Source organism: Mytilus californianus, unplaced genomic scaffold (assembly GCF_021869535.1).
Source record: "Mytilus californianus isolate M0D057914Y unplaced genomic scaffold, xbMytCali1.0.p SCAF_4, whole genome shotgun sequence".
Taxonomy (NCBI): domain Eukaryota; kingdom Metazoa; phylum Mollusca; class Bivalvia; order Mytilida; family Mytilidae; genus Mytilus; species Mytilus californianus.
In genome coordinates, this window is record NW_026262690.1 from 93,940,040 (window position 1) to 93,961,503 (window position 21,464).

The window sequence follows — 21,464 nt, forward strand, 5'->3', positions numbered from 1 at the left end:
CGAAAAACAGCTACAACAACACTGACAACATCTATATATAATATCCATCAAATACATATTTTCATCTTGTCTTATTTTAGTATCGTCGCACAAATCTAAAGAAATACATTAAAATATTTTGTGGTGTATGGATAGCATACGTTGCAGAATTCGTGCCTATAAAACATTTCCGACTTTTTGATGATTCAAGTTCATTTAAGGTGACAAATCAGTAAAAAATTAGCAAAGCAAAAGGATTTGCACATCTCCACATAACTTTCAACAACTGTGTAAAATTTCATTGCATTTTAAAGCATTTTGTAGAAGGAATTGTGCTTTTAATAAACTGTTTATGATTTTCGGTGATCAAAGTAAAAAAAACAACAAATCCAAAATAAAAATAATTATGAATATCTACATGCATAATGGTAAACAAATGTATGAACATTCATTGCAATTCGTGGCACAACTACATTAAAGCCATATCAATTCCCATTTTTGCAGGAAAAATTAGAATGATATCTGACATACAAAATAAATTTGACAGTTCTCCATTTCCATTTACATATAAAGTCCTGCATTTAAAGGGAAATAAATCTGATATCTAGTTCTTTGGATATTTGCTCCAAAACAACATAAGCAACACGACGGGTGCCACATGTGGATCTGCTTACCCTTCCGGAGCACCTGAGATCACTCCCAGTTTTTGATGGGGTTCGTGTTGCTTAGTCTTTGGTTTTCTATGTTGTGTCATCTGTACTATTATTTGTCTGTTTGTCTTTTTATTTTTGGCCATGGCGTTGTCAGTTTGTTTTCGATCTATGAATTTTACTGTCCCTCTGGTATCTTTCGTCCCTCTTTTTTTTGAGACGAGTTAGCAATTTTTTCCCCTTAAAAGTGCCAGGCAAGTGCTCTACAAGAGAAGGGAGCGATGTTATTATTTCATCTTTGTGATTAAAAGTTGTACACTATATGTATATCTTATAACTGGGCTACTTTATACTCATTTAAGACTAATATGAAATAAGAAAAGGCCGACAAAGAGGCGCACAGTTGGTTCCCATGGGAAAACCGACAACCTGTTTCTACCTCAAAATTCAACAAATCTGTTGTCAATGAGTAACTTCCGAATACTGATCACTTGTTCTTCGGTGTGGCATATTATCTCCTCGAGTTCATTTTTAAGGAAATATGCCGGATGTATTCCAAAACTATAAATTTGTAGCGTACGGTAGAAGTAGGTTTAGTTTCGATAAAGATTGTCTAATTGCTGCTAAACATCCAGTTGTAACAAGTCATGCATATTCATGATTAAAACAATGAGCGAGGTGAGTATTTCTTGCTTTGTATTAGCACAACATGCTAGCTCCATAGGTATTCAAATTCTTCATGTCACGCCATTCAGATATATGTAGATAATTATGAGCACACCACTTTTCCTCCTAAAAGCATCCAATGCCATAGCTTGAACCAAGGACATACCCTTATTATGCCAGTATAACAAGATTATCACTTTGGTACTTTGAAGTCCAACTGACAAAAATTCTACTTGTATGCCTGACTAACAGAGCGATATGAAGTTTCATCAAAATCAAATACTTCTTGGATTTGTTACCGATGTGGTTTGTGACATTTACCATTTCATTCATCCAAAACAGATAAGTTTATGCCTGCTGTCCCAAAGTTGATAATCTGGTATAGAAAGCGTCAATTTTGACGACTGTTCATCCTTTTTTTCATGGAATTTGAAGGAAAGGAATGCTGAAAAAGAGGGACGAACGATACCAGAGGGACAGTCAAACTCATAGATCGAAAACAAACTGACAACGCCATGGCCAAAAATAAAAAGACAAACAGACAAATAATAGTACAGATGACACAACATAGAAAACTAAAGACTAAGCAACACGAACCCCACCAAAAACTGGGGGTGATCTCAGGTGCTCCGGAAGGGTAAGCAGATCCTGCTCCACATGTGGCACCCAGTATCTGAAAGCTGTATCTCTGTGGTCTGCATATAGAACATGTAGAATGGATCCTCACAGAAAGGTTCAGGTCTAAGTGAAACTGGATATGGCAGTCTAAATAAAGTCTTTTCAACATGATATGAGGAATTTTCTTAATTTCTCTGATATATGGATTCACCGTAACCTGCAATCCTTCATTTAGCGCATTAAAGTGTTAAACACCATCAGTTGTTAAATGCCAGGGTTTAACTATTATTTGTAGTTCTAGATTTCTGTAAAGCATTGGCCATACATAGAAGCCACCTTTTTTGAAATTCCAGTATTATCCGAATCAATTTTCAACTGGGTTAATGGAAAGAATACAACAGATGCTCCAATGAATATTATGATATATTGGTGTCTGTACCGAGTCAAGCTTTCTTATCTCACGGTGGTGTAGTATTTTTTTTAATATTTGGTGAGATTTTGTGTGCGTAAATATTCGAATATCTGAATTCATATAGCATCACAACTTCTTTAAGAAAGAATAGTTACAACATGTTTGTCATGCATATCTATTCATGGACTTTATTCCGAATAAAAGGTTTACCATATTAAAATCAAGTGAATTCATTAAGAAGATACAAATCAAGGGAAAAAATGAAAACTTCAGGACTTACATAAACAGTTCCTAGTGAGCAAGATGTAAAATTGTTTTATCATCCAATAATTTTGTAAAATAGAAATAACTGTTGAATGCTAACTAGAGCTAGTGGGTGAATATGCAATTTTTTTTAATAAGATTAAATTAACAGGACTAATACTTGGTCTGGACATGCGCTTCTGCATTTAATTGATTCATGCAATTGCCTGATCATTCCCTTTCATCAAAGACACATAAAATCTGAAAAAAAGTTCCCTTGCACAGTGAGAGTTGTAAAATTTTAAAAACTCGGCAAACAGAAAGCATGAAAAATGTATCATTTCCTCATATGTAGATACAATTAGTAGAATTAATAATACCAACTTCTAAATGGGTTAATATGACACAAAGGGTCACGTCTTCAGCCAAATGGAAGTTAACAAATTTTGTTTCATCAAATAGTTATTCCCTCAAGAATAAGTCTATGTTATTAAAACACAGTTTTAAATAAGGTTAATTTAATCAATTGGTAATCAGAACAATGATTTTTTTACTTGATATCAGAGGTTTCTATGATACTTTTTAATACTAGTAGTGCTAAAATAAAATAAAACGCTGGCTGCAAGGATCATTTGGATCATTTGGAGTAAAGAACTAAAAGTGACAGACGCTACCAGGACCTCCCCTTTTTTTGCACTTTTTGTGTGAGGCACAGAGAGAAACAGAAATATTAGAACAGATAAAGCATATTATTTTACACCAGGAAAAAAATAAGGAAATTGCAGAGGTGAATATCCAGTATGTTAAGATTCGAGCTATGAATGTATGTATGGTTTTGATGTATTTTGCTGCCATTTCAAATTAAAGAGATCGAAATTACTGGTGGAAAGATTGGAATAGTATTATGAATCTTTTAAAATCATATTTAAGTATTTGCAGACAAAATTTGTTTAATAAAGCATTATTGACGACAATTGCATTTCGTAGTTCTTAAGAAATATTTCCTTTTCAGAGGATACAATGAGCTGAATGTGAGTCAATCACAGTTGGTTTCCTAATTAGCATCACAATGTCTTTAAAATTGCAATTTCATATCATAATCAAATAAAATTCAAAGTTTCAAGTTTATAGTGTGCATTATTTGTAACAGAAAAAATTATCAGATAAGGATTCTTCTTAAAAAGTTGATAAATTTTACTCGTAGCGTGTAGAAAAACTTGGAACTGAGCCTTGTGTTTCCCAAAATCAACCTTGTAAAGATCGTTGGAGTTCAAACATAGATATACTATTTTTCTTTTTAAAAGATTTTTTTTATTGATTTCGGAAGCAAATATATAACACTGAAGGTATGGTGGCATTGGATAATTTGCATTTCCATAAACTTACTATAAAATTATTATTCTATTGTCAAAAGATGGAGAATTTTACGGAAGCGTATTAGCGCCGCACATATTTTTTTTATATTTCTTCCTTTGTTTCCGTTATTCCGCAAATGTTTGCGTTAGTTCGCAAGAATTTGCGTTATTCCGCAAAGGTTTGCGTTATAGGAAGAAATAATAAAAAAAGAAAAAAATGTGTGCCGCAAATACGCTTCCGTAGAATTTTTCATTTTTGAGGCATATTCTTTTAAGATGGTGTATCGATTTTTTAGATCTTATTTTTCCTTATCATTTGTCATTAAAATTTGATACGAACGGAAAGAGAATTCTCAACGGATGTTGCAATGCAGTTTTTTTTAAATTTCTTTTATCATATTTTCCAGAAAGAGCCATTGTGTCAATGTACTTTTTCAGCAACGAAAACATTTGGTAATTAATTTGATTATGTAGGAGTTCATTAATAACTTGAAAAAGTGCAAAAATACAATACACTGTATTGTAAAACATTAAGATGGGGAATGAACACAACAAACTTTTGCATGTAATGAGTTTGCTAATGCAGGTTAATAATTTTTTCGATTGTTTCAAGATAATTACTGATATTTGTAACCTAAATTATTAATTTATAATAAATGAATATTACACTGATTTAACCAGTGATATATAGAGCCCTTTGGTTATCTTCATTCATACAGATTTTATATTTTGTTTTCGTTTTGTTTAATTTAAATTATTGAAGCTGTAATTATTAATGTTTGTATAGAAAGCATCTAGAATTATATGGAAGTAAAGAATTGTCGATTGAGTTGTGTAATAAAGTGTCTGCTCAATTAACACCCAAAAGGGGGTAATTTGGTCGTTTGATCATAATGATTGGCATTTAAGAGGATGGGACATTCAAATAAAGATCAACCTTGTATATAATTGATTGTTAATCATGACAGTTGTCCATCATACTGGTACTGTATTAGCTCTCTCACCTTATAAAAAATGACATAAGTAGCCATGATATTGTCAAATCTCCAGACATACCTTTTTTGAATAAACTGTTCACAAGATGTAACCAAAATTTTCAGTTCATTTGTACATATTTACACAGACACGGGAATCATTGGTAACCATATTTCAGTGTGTAAAGATTTAATTAGTAACCTGTAAATTTCAGATTCTAGAACAAAGACTAATTTTTTATAACTTTGTTTTGCAATTTCACAATAATCATTTTTTGTCATTTGAGAATTAGTTCAAATATAGGTATTATGATTTTTTTTTTAGTTGTTATTGGCTTTGAACTAGCTGGCAGTAACTGCGAGTACTCTCAGATCTGTTCATTGGTTGTCGTTGGTTCATATCTGTCATATTCATTTTTCGTTAATATTTTTTGTTATACATTAGGCCGTTAGTTTTGTCAATTGAATTGTTTCCCATTTTTAATGTCGGGGCCTTTTATAGCCGACTTTATGGGATGTGTTTTTCTCATTGTTGAAGACGATACGATTGCCTATTATTGCTTACATCTACTTCATTTGAACTTTGGTGGATAGATGTCTCATTGGCAATCATACCACATCTCCTTATTTTCATATAATACTCAGTTTAATTTTCTATATAATCCTAACATAAAAGAGATGGTTTCTAAAATTTTTGGTATGTTTAGCAAATAAATAGTTTTAATGCAAATTTTGACAACTGGAATCTATTCGGAATAACATACTGTACCGATTTAACAATTTTAGTTGTTATCCTACCACAGAAATAAATTTCTCAAAATTACTGATTTAAAAAAATCTTAAACTAAAGTTTTTGCTTTTACACAAAGAATTTTACAAAATTTGTGATTTTTCGAAAAAGTTTAGTTTTTCTAAAAGATAATAATAGGTAAATTTTCACAAAAATAATGTGACATAATTTCATAGGTGTCATAAACAGACATCTGAATTATTGTCACCATTCCACACACCAAATATAGTTCACTTAGTGCTTGTAGTATCTGAGAATAGGACTTAAACACAAAAACATAACATTGACCATGAATCATGAAATGAAGTAAATGTCAGATGCCATACAGACAAGTACAGACAAGTACATAATTACAATCATTCCAAAACACAAATACAGCTAACCTTATGATCACAGTATCTACAATACGGACATGAAAACTTAACTTTGATCATCACTGAACCATGAAATATGGTTGAGGTAAGCAAATTGGTTTATTCCCGATTGTCCCACTTTTTAAAATTTTAGAGTTCTGATTGTCCCACATTATTTTATGAAGTAAAATGTTCTTATATAAACAAGGTATCTATTGTTTGTTTTGCTAAAAAAACCAGAATTAATTATTGCATGTGAACAATTTGTCTGCAGATATTTACAGCTAATTATGGTTTTGATATAAATTTTATAAAAGTATAAAATATGATTTTTTTTTGTATATCATCAGATTAATGCACTTTTGAGCAAATAATATAACATTTATGAATTATATCTTTAATGATACGTTTATTTATATAAAACAAATATCAATACTGTAATTAGTGGAAAGACCTATTGTATTTGTTCTGATTATTTATTTTTTTCTTCCGCCAAATTTGTTTCTTGCGTGTAAATTTTGTTTCGCAACATGTCGCTTAGATATTTGGTATATGTTATCGAACAGTTCATGCACATTTAAAGCTGACCCTGCTAAACCGAAATAATTTCTTTGTAAGAGTTATCTCCCGACACACTGTTTTTCTTGTGTGTGCATCTCCTTCGCAATTCTCAGAATGCTTTGGTCAATGTTATGACTCCATATGAGACGTAGTTACCCGTTTGTAATTGACATCAGTGATATATGAATGTAACTCATTGACCGTAAGTGATAGAGACATAGGGCATCTTGATTTGAGGTCCTTGTTACACCAACATGAAAATTGTGTCAAGGTCAAAGGTCAAGGTCATTTTCTAAATTTTGCCTTTGCTTGTGTTGGCATTTTATCTTATACTATAAAAGCTACATATAAAATAACTGGTGTTAAATGTTTGGATTGTTCATACGAACAAATGGTACATTTAGTCTGAAGCGATCTGATTATACCTTATAGGAGTTATTGGCCCTTAAATGTTGAAATTTATGGTAAATTGAATATAACTTCATTTTGGTACATGATGAAGCCTAATGCCCTCTATGCCTTTTTAAACCGGGTTCGACCCGAATTAGTTAATCCGGATTAAATTTATGTATTGTTTTAATTTATGCAAAACCGGGCCATCTGTTCATGACTATATCTCTTTCAAATAAAACATCAAAGATAATACAGTTAAATTTCTTTCTCTTAAAAAAAAAAAATCTTTGATAACGTCGTAAATGGCGTGACCATATTTTCTAGCACACGAAATATAACCATATTAAATTAGCAGCAGCAAGAGGGATAAGTGTATTTAATGTTGAAAGACCTGCATAATGACAAATGATGAGAGTACGAATTGTTCAGTCTTTCAGAAAACCTATAAGATTTTTTTGAGGAACAAAATGGGTGCAATTTTGATAAAAGGACATTATTTGAAAACACGGAAAGTGGCTGATCAGGAGTGCGATAAAGAATTTCAGACTTTGAAATAATGCAACTGTGATGAAAAAGAATGTAAACGTGTACAATGGACAGATGCGGGTTACAATTTTGGCTAATATTTTTCTATTTTTGTTGAGAGGGAAAATGCTCAAACTGGGCTATTTTTATATTAAGTGTGAACTGGGGTAATTAGTTCGGATTAAGTATTCCGGTTTCGACCTGGAGCAGATTTCATAGTGTGAACACGGTAATAGTGTATTTTGCACAGGGTTAGGTGACACATGACCTTGATAAATATCAACCGGAAGTGACCTTGTGAAAACCGGAAGTAGCTTTTTTTGCACTATTTCAAGAAAAAAAATGTAAAACTATGTATTTTTATAATCAGCATACAATAACCTTTTAAATGACACTAGAAGTCGCCTTCCTTAAACAGGAAGTAGCTTATTATCTCCTTTATATAAAAGGAAAAGTATATAGAAACCATATATTTTCGGAATCAGTGGAAATTAAGCTATCTTATGAAACCAGAAATGACATTTTCTTAACCGGAAGTAGCAAATTATCTCTCATATTTAAGATAAAATATATATTAAACCATATATTTTTAGAATCAGTGCAAAGAAAGCTATCATATGAGCCTGGAAATCACATTTTCTTAACCGGAAGTAGCAAACTATGAGACGACCATTTGATTTCGAAAGGGGGAGGAGAGGAGGATTTTGAAAATGAATAACTTGGCCTGGTATGAACTAAAAACAAATGACTTTGCACAAGACAGGATGAAAAACTGAGTAGTGCTTAATATGTGATATTTTTTTACTAAATATTATATTCTATGTTTGATGATACTTAAAAAAAAGTAAACTAACAAAAATACCGAACTTCGAGGAAAATTCAAAACGGAAAGTCCATATTCAAATTGCAAAATCAAAAGCTCAAACACATCAAACGAATGGATGACACCTGTCATAATCCCTACTTGGTACAGGCATTTTCTTATGTAGAAAATGGTGGATTAAACCTGGTTTTATAGCTAGCTTAACCTCTCACTTGTATGGCAGTCGCAAAATTCCATTATATTGACAACGATGTGTGAACAAAACAAACAGACATGATAGATAAAAATGTCAAAAATAAGGGTACGGCAGTCAAAATTGTGTTATAATCTTAATTACTATGAAAAAAAAAACCAAATATGTAACAAAGAAACACAAAAAGGCATAGAGACAAAGCAAATTAGCAAAAATTGTACCTATTCTGTGCAAAATGAAATATGTAAATATTCATGATTATTTGTTCATCTTTATTTCATATTTTATAATTTACACTGATAGTTTGCCTGTAACTAATCCTTCTACCCTATACAAACAAATTAATCACTTTCAAAACACTTCCCGATTGTCCCACATTTAAACTTCCCAATTGTCCCACAAACATATTTCCGATTGTCACACAAAATTTCATTACTTTTTTACCTGTAATCTTAAATAGTGGGACAATCGGGAAGACACCGAAGGAATTCTATCTGACTGACATCTTGACCTTGCAATCTGAACCTCATCCAATGAATGAGAGAGAACCAATAAATATAGTAACAGGTAAGTGTCCCTGTTTCTGGACTCTATCTTCCCTGTACAACATACTTTTGTGATAAAATCCCGAATTCAGAATACTTATGGTAAGAATGTTTAAAAAGATGTTCAAAACAAAAGGATGCTGATTTTTTTTTATGTCAGCTGTTCTAATGTAAAATGAAATGGCAAAAAAGCAGCAAATCTCAATTCTTTAAGACAGAAAGTAGAAATGTTTACCAATAAAACAGAATCAAAATGGGGTATTTAACACATTTTAAATTTTCAGAAAATATTTTTGTACCTATTTAAACAACACATGATATCATTGTCAAGTTCAACTAACGACCTTTCCTTTACTACAATGTGTTATACATTCAATACTATAAAATCGTATGAAGACTTTGAACTTTGACATTTTAAGCTGCTAAAATCAACTGAGGAGGAGGAATGTTAAGACTGAAATTTGAAAAAAAAAACAAAAAAAAACGTATAGTTCTTGAACTATTTCTGAACTGTGTTAATAACATTTATAAATTAATGAATTTGATAGAAATTAGATTTTTTTAATAGGGCGAAAGTTTTAGTTATATGTCCTTATACGACTTCTTTTATTTGGCTGATTTCTTATATTTTCCGTTGATTTTATTTGCTGTCTAGATTAAAGTTATCACTAGCTAAACATAATAACATTAAATTGTGTACTATACAAATGAAATGGCATTAACTAAGCAGCAAAAACTCTCAATTCTTAAAAAAGAAAGTAGAACTGTTAACCACTAAAACAGAAACAGGAAAGGATCTAATTTTCAGGAAATATTTTGTACATGTTTAAACAACACATGATATTATTTTTTTTCTCAAGTATAACCAATGGTCATTTCTATAATACAATGTTAAATACATTCGATACTGTAAAATTGTACGAATGCTTTGAACTGCGCTAAAATCGGCTGATTCCCCGTTTCCGTTCACAATTTTATGATATAGTCAGGGGGTAATGGTGAGAGCCCTTAAAGTTTACAAAAAGCAGTATTGTTCTATACTCTGTCTGAACAGTATTAATACAATTTATAGATTAAAAAGGAGACGGTCCGATAAGGGGTTATTTTGGCCTCAAATTTGAAGTACATTTTTTACATTTTTAAGTGTCTTTTTCAGTCGATTCATTTAGTTTATGTAAGAGATTTCAACTGACCTTGGTCCTTAAAAACGCCTAAATTCAAGCTTAGATATTAAAAATCTATCAACTATGCCACAAAACGTCACTTTCAGATGTTTTTTTTTCTAAAATGGAAATTGCCGCATTTGTGCTCAGTATCAAACTTTATATATGTTATGTATCATAATCAAATACAACATAAATGTAAATATTGAGACTGAACACAAGTGCGGCCACTTCCGTAAATTTTACGGACGCCATCACGAGTTGGTTGTCCAATATGGAATTTCCGTTTTATAGATGACAGCGGATATATTCCTATTTCGTTACTACAACCCCGCCCCTCCTTTTCTCGAATGTGACTTACAGAATTAAACTTATAACCGCGTCTGTACTAACATGAGCAAAATGACGGATGCCACATGTTTGAATGTCCCTTTTGTATCTTTCGCCTCTCTCTTAGACAAAAATCGTCCAAAAATAAGTACAAATGCTAAAATTGTGAAGATTTCAGTAATTGTGCATGAATTTATGATGCTAGTACCTGATGCATGTGCATTGTATTGTCAAAAACAGCCCATATTTATTTAACAGAAGTAATCATTCTTTCCAATAAAATGCCAAAATGGGGTCTTATCGGGCCTACTCCTTTGCAAGAAATGTATTTTTTTCTGTTGGCGAAAGTTTTAATAGAATATTGTGATGTTTATGTTAGGGACACAGGTGTTTTATCTGATATTTTATATTGTAAGTTGATTTTATTCGCTGTCTAAACATCTGGTATAGACACTTGTGTATTGTTGATAAACCTGTATTGAACTCTTGGTGTCATTTTGTTATTGTGTATTTGTCATTTTGTTGATGTCTCATTGACATACACTCCGTAGGTAATCATAATGGCAATTTGCAAATTTCTAATTTTAATGTAAAAGTCATTAATACTATTATTATCATCACTGATATAAAAAATACAAGGTTTTCTTTTATGTTTTCCTATCCAAGGGACAAAAAGTGGTAATACCATGCCGTGCACTCTAGCTATCTAATTTAAAATTTGAGAACTACCACCATGAAGATATTGGAAGTTTAACTTATACAAAAAATTTCAAAGGTAGAGCTACACAAAAAGTTTTTTTTAAAATTTTTTTCAAAACTAAACTCTCTGCAATCATAACTCGACTGTAATTGCCTGGGAAGCTATATTCAAATATATTGCAGGCTTCATCCCTACCTAGAGTACACACAACATTATAATCCGATATGAACATTCTTAACATCATAGCCATACTCATGTCAAGCAATTTATCAAAAAAATATATATATTCAGGTATGTAAGTGATACCCCTCAGTGCTTCGATAAATAAAGTTCCTTCACGCTTTGCACAAGATGTCAAGGAAAATATACATACACCAAAAAGAAACATATGGCATTTGTATATAAGGTATAGGTTTTCCAGTTGGTATATCCACAATAATAAACAGAAACAAATCATGTTATATTTGTCATCAACTATTGAATTTCAGACATAACAAGACAATGGCATCATCACCCTGTAAAGATGTATGTACACTCTGTCAACACGATGATTTATCAAACCAGACAGTTACATGGTGCAGAGAATGTGAGGTTTTCCTTTGCATGGATTGTGACAAACATCACAAAAAGTCACCATCATCTAAATGTCATAAAATCATGTCTACTGAAGACTATCAGAAGCTACCTGCATTCATGCAAGACGTAAGCGGCGAGTGCCAAGAGCATAAAAAAGAGTTTGAACTCTATTGTTCCTTCCATACATGTCCTTGTTGTGTCCAATGTGTTACCAAACACCAGAAATGTCAGGATTTGAAGCCACTGTCCGAGATCATAACAAATGTCAAATCCTCTGCCTCTGTCCAACTACTTGAAAAAGATATTAAGGATCTGAAGAAAAACTTTGAACATATTTTGCAGTATTTAAAAAGTATGATTGATAAAAACAACATTCAGAAAACAAAAGCCATTGAAGAAATTCGTACAATGAGGAGGTCGATAGATGATTACATAGACAGGTTAGAACAACAAATTCTTGGAGACCTGGAAATTAAACACTCAAAGCTGAAGGTCAATATGAAAACACTTCTTAAACAAATGGAACACCGAACAGTTAAAATACGTAAACTGCAAGAAGATTTTTCCAATATGACACTATATGCCACCAAATTACAAATGTACATTGGTTTGAGAGAAATTGAGAAAACAACATCTGAAGAAGCAAAATACATAGAAGATGTAGAGAGTGGTGGCCACTTGAAAGAAAACAACTTAGAAATTAAAATATCATCTTCTTTACAATCAATTCTACAAGATGTAAAATCATTTGGAGATATAAATATCAGAACTAGTTATTCTACTGTTCAAATTAAGGCCGGGAGAAAGGACCAGGCTCAACATTTAGTTCCAGCTTTTCTTGGAATTGAAAATATTGAACCATCATTAATAAAGTCTGTGACAATGCCCAAAGGAGTTTGCCCTGTAGCAATGAATGCCTGTCGAATATTACCTGATGGCAAAATTTTAATTCTTGATGGCAGACAACAACGGCTATTGCTTTTTAGTACAGATGGCATCTTTATGAGAATTGTTGTGACATTCAAAAGCTCTCCATATGATCTTTGCATTGTTAAAAAAAATTCAGTAGCCATATCATTTGGAACATTAAATCAATCAGCACTGATTGGTATAAAAAAGAACAAAATCATCCAAACAATCGAACTCTCTCATAACTGTAAAGGAGTAACAAGTGACGGTCAAATTTTGTTAATCAGCACTTACGGTACTCTGGATGAAAAATGTACTTTAGTAAATCTGAAAGATATGTCTCATAAAATCTTAAAAGGAGTTGGAGGAAACTGTATGTCATTATTTAAAGAAAATGTTTACTGCACTAACGCGAGAGAACACAAAGTAAGTTGTTACAAAATGACTGGGGAACCTTTATGGACATATATGTACAATGGTATTAAATCTCCGTGTGGACTTGCATTAGACATTAATGGCTTTGTTTATGTGGCTTCTTTAGGAACCAATAAAATTGTAGTGGTGTCACAAGATGGTAAAACAAGTAAGACAATACTATCAGAAGCTAATGCCATTTTCATTCCTGTTGGTATAGACATACACAGAGACACAGGAATGATGGTAGTTTCATGCAACATGAGTGATGGCAGACCAAATATTTTGGTTTTTAGAATTTGAAAATATGCTTATTACAGAACAATATCAAAGGTGTTAAGTGTCTCTGTCAGTAGCAAGCTTCAGTTCTAAATATCATAAGTGTTTCTCCTTTTTAAATATGTCGGTATTTACAGTTGAATAAATTTCAATGAAACTTTCCGAAACAAAGTAGGAACAAAAATGTTTTGAAAAATTCAAGAAAGACAAGAATATGTCGTGAATGTGTCCATAACACCGTGCTCTGCTGGCAAAGTCACATTTCCATGTTTACGAATCCCAATACTTGAGTCAAAACCCTAATTTTTACCTACTTTTTAAAACATTCACATCATAATTATTATGGTAAATGCTCGCTTATCATTTTACTTGTGTTGGCTTAGTAAAGACGATTAAGTTTATATAACTTTTCAACAAAAGCAAAATTTAGATTTTAAAAATCAATTTCTCTATTCAATTTCATAAAAAAAGAAATTTTCTCAGGTCAACTGATAGTTTTACTTCCCATTATACCTGCGTGGAGGTATCCCTATTTTAAAAACAAAAACAACATTAGAAGCCAAGTTGTAAAATGTTCAATAATTTCAAACTGAATTACACAAGGAAAACAATTATTATTTATAAGAAAATAAATTTCTCATAAAAAAACCCGTTGATTTACTGCCATTTGATCCGAATCATTCAACCGAATCAATTGTTCTGTATCATCAATCTGTTTTTATTCGATATTTACTGTCAACTTAAAAATTTCTGGTTTTTCAAAAAAGAAAGTAGAATGATCAATTCCTGAGGAATTTGCAGTATTGAGTTATTGAAATGATTGCAGTTTTAAACAGGTTGCAATTCGCCAGTTATTCTTGAAACATTTTTACAAAAATTGAATTAACAAGTAATTATCTAGCATGTGAATCTTTGCACCGACAATACAATTAAAATTTTGGAAAGTTATCAAAACCTTATCAATAAACAGCAAATTGTATGTATGTTATGGGCATCACCACAATCACCAAAAAATGGAAAACTTGCAATCAACTGAACTTTAATCAACACTAGGAGTTGTCTATTCTCACCATTGGAAATCATTGTAAAACAAATTGTGCGTTATTCGTAGAAAAAATATTTTAAACTTTTTTATCTTCCTTTACCCATTCCTATTTCAAAGACAATCTTTTAAGGGAAAGGAATGCCTTTCAGGGGAGATAACTGTAAATGTTGTAATGAAACTTCAGTGTCCCATTGTTGTCAGTTTTTTTTTAGTTACATTGCAAACATGGAATCCAATCACAGGACTAAGAGTTTGAAAAACAGAACATCGTGTTAAATTTTTATTTCAATGGGTTAAGTATATGTTTTATCATTTTTAAAATAAAGAGACGACAAATATGCATATGTCACCTACATTTGCATTGCATTAATTTTTTTTTATATTTAACACTAGAATATGTTTTTCTCAAATGTTTTAAGTCAATATATGGGAAAACACGTGTTTACGAATATCTTTTGAGGTTTAAAAAAATTAATATGGTTATTCATTTAGCAAAAATGAAATTTAATAACTGAAATAAGATTGTCATTTCAAATGAGAAAGATGTTACTTTCTAGGTCTAGAGATATGTTTAGTTTGGAAGTAATTCATGAAAGCTATGTATTCAAATGTATCTGCCTTATTGATAACATTGACTATGGCATCAATGTCTATCGTCCTACATTTTAGACAAAATTTTAGAAAACTCTGAAATGAAAATCATGCTGATGAAAGCTTTTTATGCATTTTTTCCATCATACTTTAGTTGGTATAATATAAATTGTAGATATAATAAAATATTTTACGTTATATAATAAATAAAGAACGTATGACAGAAAAGCCAAATTAATGTTCATGTTGTGTTTTGTTGTACTTCGTAGTATTTATGGAAATTCCAGTTATATAGATGCCACCTATGCAGTATTGCAAAAAAACCCAAGATACCCTTTTTGGTGTTGTTCTTCACATTTTTGGGCTAAAAATGGACGAGTGGCAATTTCTTAAATTCTTTTCTCAAAATTGACAAATAAGTTAAACGAGTAGCACAAAATAGTGTGAGGACACTTTTAATTCTGTTATACATTATCCTTTTTATCTAAAAGAAAATCATTATTTTACTTTATTTGAACGTTTCAGTTTAAAATATCTGAAAGAGGGGCAAAAGATCGATACCAAAGAAATAATCAAAATCTTCAGTCGAAAACAAACTGACAATGTCATGGCAAAAAACAAATAACGTCCAAAAGACAAACAACAGCATAGAAAACTAAAGTCTGAGCAACACGAACCCCAGCAAAAACTGTGGGTCACCTGAGGTGCTCTTGAATGGTAAGCAGATCCTGCTCCAAATGTGGTATCCGTCGTATTGCTCATGTAAGTACGAACCCACTGATTAATCTTATTTGATATGTCATATTAGAGGAAAAGAAGACGAGTTGTTGTTACGACAATTGGAACATATCCGTCGTCATCTCTGAAACAGATATTCTATAACTGTCAACCAACTCGTGATAGCGTCCATATAATTTTTGAAATTCGATTTCAACCACACCACTTTGAACTCTTGGAGGTAAAAGCTTTCTTGTAAGCAGCAACCATCTGTCAAGGAAATGCAAGCTCTTGAATATCGTTTCAACTGAGAGATATATACTCCATATGCAGGTGCTGAAGAAATGTTGCTACATAGAAAGTTCACAATTGGGAAGCTGACATCATCTCATTTACTCCTGACTTGAGACAGGCACACACAAAATGTGGCGGGGTTTATAGATATAAGAAGATGTGGTATGAGTGCCAATGAGACAACTCTCCATCCAAGTCACAATTTGTAAAAGTAAACCATTATAGGTTAAAGTACGGTCTTCAACACGGACCCTTGGCTCACATCGAACAGCAAGCTATAAAACATGTTTGTTAGCGCGTAACACTCCCCCTAACCTGGGACAGTGGTGTAACAACACTACATAAGAACAAACTGTAAAAATCAGTTGCAGTTGGCTTAAAAGATTTGAACGAGACATAAAACAGCCTCATATGAAAAAAAGGTACAAGTCGACAAGAAGAGGAGCACAGTTAGTTCCCATGGGGATGCCGATGATTTTTTGGAAAAACGTTGATCTTATGTAACAAATATGTTGTCAAACAAGAAATCAAGCATCTTGATTATGTCAGTTTCAAAGAATTTTTGTTTACAAAATACAAGTTATCCCTCCATAAGACAACAAACTTGTATCTACGTTGGCCATTCATTTTTATTGATACAAAGCAGGACGAATTCATTGAATTTGTTTTATTTTTACTTTGAAATGGATAGTACTTGTATAAAGGGTAGAAAAGTTGACTGTTATAATACTATTGCAAGAGAACAGAATCTTTGATTGTATATACTCTTTTTATAGATTTTTGCATTTTTTAGTATCCAAATCTGATTTATGCAACCTCTAGAGTCGGTAGGTTCACCAAAACTCTGAAACCCGGCTTTGATTGCTGAAAAAAATTGATGTAAATGATCTAGAAAGAGGTTTCGAGAAGCACTTGGAAGACCCAGCAAAATAACGTTGATTGTAAGGACAATTATGTAATTTAGGTATCCAATACAGTTAAAGAAGATCCAATTATTCATCTTTGGTTGAAATTCCAAGAAAAATAGAACAGACTATGATTATTCAAGATTTCTTCTTAGGTAAGTGTCGTAGGAGTATATGTTGATTTTCCAAGTGACAGTTCCTTTATCAAGAAGTTTACATAATGTGATTTACACACAAGACGATGTTGTTTTGGAATTTATCTGCGGTGACAGCAACATATTTGTCAGAGAGGAAGGAAGGACAGGTGCTTTGGGTCTTAAGAGATCGATAGCATGTCGGTTCATTGACCCATTCAGTTTTTTTTTAATTCTAATTTGTATCAACGATCCACACCCATTTTGAAAGAGTATCGACATGTTCTTTTCGCGTTTAGCCCATTGCCTAGCATTATCCTCAAATCAGGATTTTAAAGTTGGGTTTCAAAATGATGGATCTAGGCTCACGATATTTCGGGCCTTTTGATAACACATTTCGCATAGAAGTATTATTGACAATATTCAGGTCACCAGTAATAATGTTGCCAGCTAGATAGATTATATATGAATGGGGAACTTGCACAAGCGCAATCAGGATGTTTAGACCTGAAGTCGTCAATACTGTGATCCTGCAACACGTGTTTGTAGTTGAAAATTTTATTCGCAATTGATTTGGTATAGGTATAAAAGATGAGAGGTACAGGCTTATATTTATAGGAGGAGGGTATTTTCGATATAACTGATTAATGATGAAGAATATATTCCCAAAGTTGACGGCATCGAGACCTTTGTTGGCAAAGGAAAGTTTTAGAAAGGATCTTTTCTGCTTTTCATCTTGTCCAATGCGAAAATGTCTGAAAAGTTTGTGACCTGCATTATCCGAGATGACCTATGTAAGTTTGTATTGGTTTGAATGGGTATTTGTAACAGTGGTTTCCAAACATAAGTTGTACAGAGAATGAAGTTTGAAAGTGGTAGTGAATAAATCTTCGTGTGAATGTAATAAATACCCAACGACTTTAGTATAAATTGCAGAAGGTCAATTATATAGACATCATTAAAATTATGTGATGTATAAAAACGATGACAATGACTGCGTCTACGTCGGGGAACAGAGTTGAAAATATTCAATACATTCACCATGCTGCAGGAAGGATTAGATAGATTACCTGTACCATAATGTTTGTCATTGCTGGTGTCGCAGTCCCAATTCTGGAAAAGTGCCGATTTCCAGAAGTTCCAGTAAAAATAATGAAAATGATTGAAAACTAAATATTTGTTTGTCATTAAATTGTTTATTTATCCTTTACTTAATGTTGAGGAAGTCATTGATATCACCAATTGACCACAATCACGCAAATTGCTAATTAAACGGCTATTCATAGCAACTCAAACAGTTGCCCAAAATATCGCTATCGCTATCTGCAAATATACAGCTTTTTAAAAGTTTTAGTTTAAAAATTGTCTTTCGTCGACATAAGGTTGAAGAATTTAAAACAATTTTTTAGAATTTTAAAAAGATTAAAGCAAATACTACACAAAAGATTTATATTATAGTTATGCAAATAGGGATCGAAACTTAAATATTTTTATGATGTTCCCATGGAAATGCCGATTAATTGTTGAAAAACTACGTCCTTTTAACGTAACAAATATGTTGTCTATCAAGAAATCAAGCATCTTGATAATGTACAGAGAATTTTTTGTTTGAATCCGAGTAAGATTTATCCTCCCTAAGACAAGATACTTGTATTTACATTGGCCTTTCTTTTTCATGAAACAAAGCAGGACCAATTCTTTTAATCTGATTTTCGGTTTGGAATTGGGAAAAATTGCCGTAAGGGTAGAAAAGACATATGTTTTTTACACTATTGCAAGAGGAAAGAGGCTTAGATTTTATGCACTCTAACAGATCTTTGGATTTTTATAATATCCTCATCTGATTCACACCGCTCCTAAAGTAGGTACACAATAACTTTGAAGCCCAGCTTAAAAATGATGATTAATGTGGTGGTTGTTTGAAAAAATGCTACCTAGAAATGTTAGAAGTTAGTGAAAAAGTATAACACAAATACGGAACTCTAAGGTAAATTCAAATAAGAGAAGTCCTTAAAAACTGACAAAATCAAACGCTTTCAATGAACGAAACAAGTAAAAAACAACAGTTATATTCGTAAGTTGGAACAGGCATTTTCCGAAGAAAATGGTGGGTTAAACCTGGTTTTATAGTTAAGTTAACCTCACACTTGTATGACAGTTGTTTACAGTTCCGTTTTATTGACAAAATTGGGTGAGCAACACAAACAGACAAAATGGGTTAATGTGACAATAATTGGGATCGAGCAGCCCAAACTTTGTAAACATACATCACAGACATACAACACAATCGACTAAAAACTTCAAACAAACATACAATTTAATCTAACAAAGACACCAACAAAAAAGGTGTAGTAGATAGTAAATTGACAATGACGTCAATAAAAAAAGTTTTTGTCGTTGATAGTATATACCGTATTTAGTACAAACTTTGTCGATAAAGAAACTTTCTCGAGTCAGAATAGAAAGAAATTAATTTCGGTGTGGCCTTAACTGATATCTTTATTCAGTATACTTATTTGCATATACAATAAAATGTAACGCCTTTTTATCAAGTTTGGAAACTACAACACAATTGCTTAAAATTTTTGCTTGAGGTAATGTTGGACATAGCATAAAGCAAACAAGAACTTCTCCTTCTCATAACCGTACAAATTTACATGTACTTTACGCTATATAATCCAGCACATGTGTCCAGATCAGGGATGAGCACGATTACTGTCAAAAGTAATCGATTACTTAAAGGATTTTGGTGTAATCGATAATTAATCGATAACACTGATTTTTGCAACTTTATCAAAAGTGACTATAAATCACTTTTTAATTACTGTCAATTGCATGCTACAAAATTTAAAAAGAAAATAACGTAAGAAAGTTAAACACAATTATGCTGATCAACATATTTTTAGTAGATCGAAAATTAGAACTTTACAAAACCATTGTTTCTAAATGTTATGTTTTGAACAGTTGTTTTCTATATGGAAGCTCATACCGAGGATCCAAATCATTAAAAATTACTTTTGAAATATGGGTTTTCAACAAGATAGAGTGGTGATGACGTTCCTGCAAGGACTTAGACCAATGCACCAGTCACATCTTTTTAATTCTGGGTCAATTGCTCCATATCATGCACATATTTTCTAACATACTGACTTGATTTTTTTTTACTCATTATTGACAGATATATTTGAAATTTAGATAACAATGTTCATTTATGTAGCAATATTTGAAATTTCCTATAATTTCCTTGAAGCAATAAATCAGCATAAGTTGACCTCCTAGGTGTTATCGATTGACAGTTGGCTGTCTCATAGAAGCCTAGTTCATAGTTATGGATATAATTATTTATCTAATATTACCCTCACTTACAGGGTATCGCTCCTTTCAGAGTTCATACAATTCCCTTATTTTTTTTCTTGATTGTTATTTTCTTAATGGATTGATGTGGTTTAAACATCCGTAAACTACTGTATCTTCTAATTTCTAAACTGTTCTAATGTAAGCAACTAGGAGATCTATGGCAAGCCGTTCTCGTCAAAACTATGTTTAAACCATTTTTTCGAAAAAATTACACACTGAATTAAAAAAATCACACTGAGATTTAAGAACCTAAAATAACACACTGAGAAATCGAAATTACACACTGAGATTTTAAAATTACACACTGAGATTTAAAAAAATGAAAAACACACACTGAGAATTTAATATTACACACTGAGATTTTGAAAAGACACACTGAGATGAAATAAATTGAAAAACACACACAGAGAATTGTTAATTACACACTGAGTTTTAAAAAATACACACTGAGATTAATATGCAAATTACTAATGAATATTCATGAGATGAATAATTCAACAGATTAATATCTTGGTCTCCCGAACTCTTGTCATTATAATGAAATGCGGTTCCTACAACCAACATTCATAATAAATTTCAAGACTTAACAACTTTTTTTGCTAACTCATATTCATAAGTTTGTTGCCTATAATTCAGATTTCTAATAACAGTAAAACGGGATTTTTTGCTTAAAACTGTTTAATTGTGGTGACTTTTCCAAAGTCTTTCAACTGTTACCCTGATTTGCAGGGTAATCTTTTATATTTTTGTTACGTATATATACTATAATAGGCACTTGGGAAAAAAATTCACTGCATTGTTTGTATTTTTGCAGATTGTTCCAATGTTTTCTAATAATTTTAATAAAGTTTTTCACCATTTGGTTATATTTTGTAATGAGAGTAAGTGGGTATTTTTCTTGTTCTATTGGTCTTTAATAACGTAGTTTTTCTATACGTTGTATTTTTAATGTTTTTTATAAAATATTTAG

At 31.8% G+C, this 21,464-nt stretch overlaps 2 protein-coding genes across 2 annotated transcripts in view; one reads left to right on the plus strand and one right to left on the minus strand.

Moving 5' to 3' along the window:
- LOC127698854 (aftiphilin-like) overlaps positions 1-21,464 on the minus strand; it is a 538,231-nt gene that overhangs the window by 50,514 nt on the left and 466,253 nt on the right. The gene's annotated exons all lie outside the window — the stretch shown is intronic.
- LOC127737148 (uncharacterized) lies at positions 11,775-14,591 on the plus strand. The gene has a single exon (XM_052247681.1). The coding sequence runs from the start codon at positions 11,775-11,777 to the stop codon at positions 13,473-13,475; it is 1,701 nt and encodes a 566-aa protein (XP_052103641.1). The 3' UTR covers positions 13,476-14,591.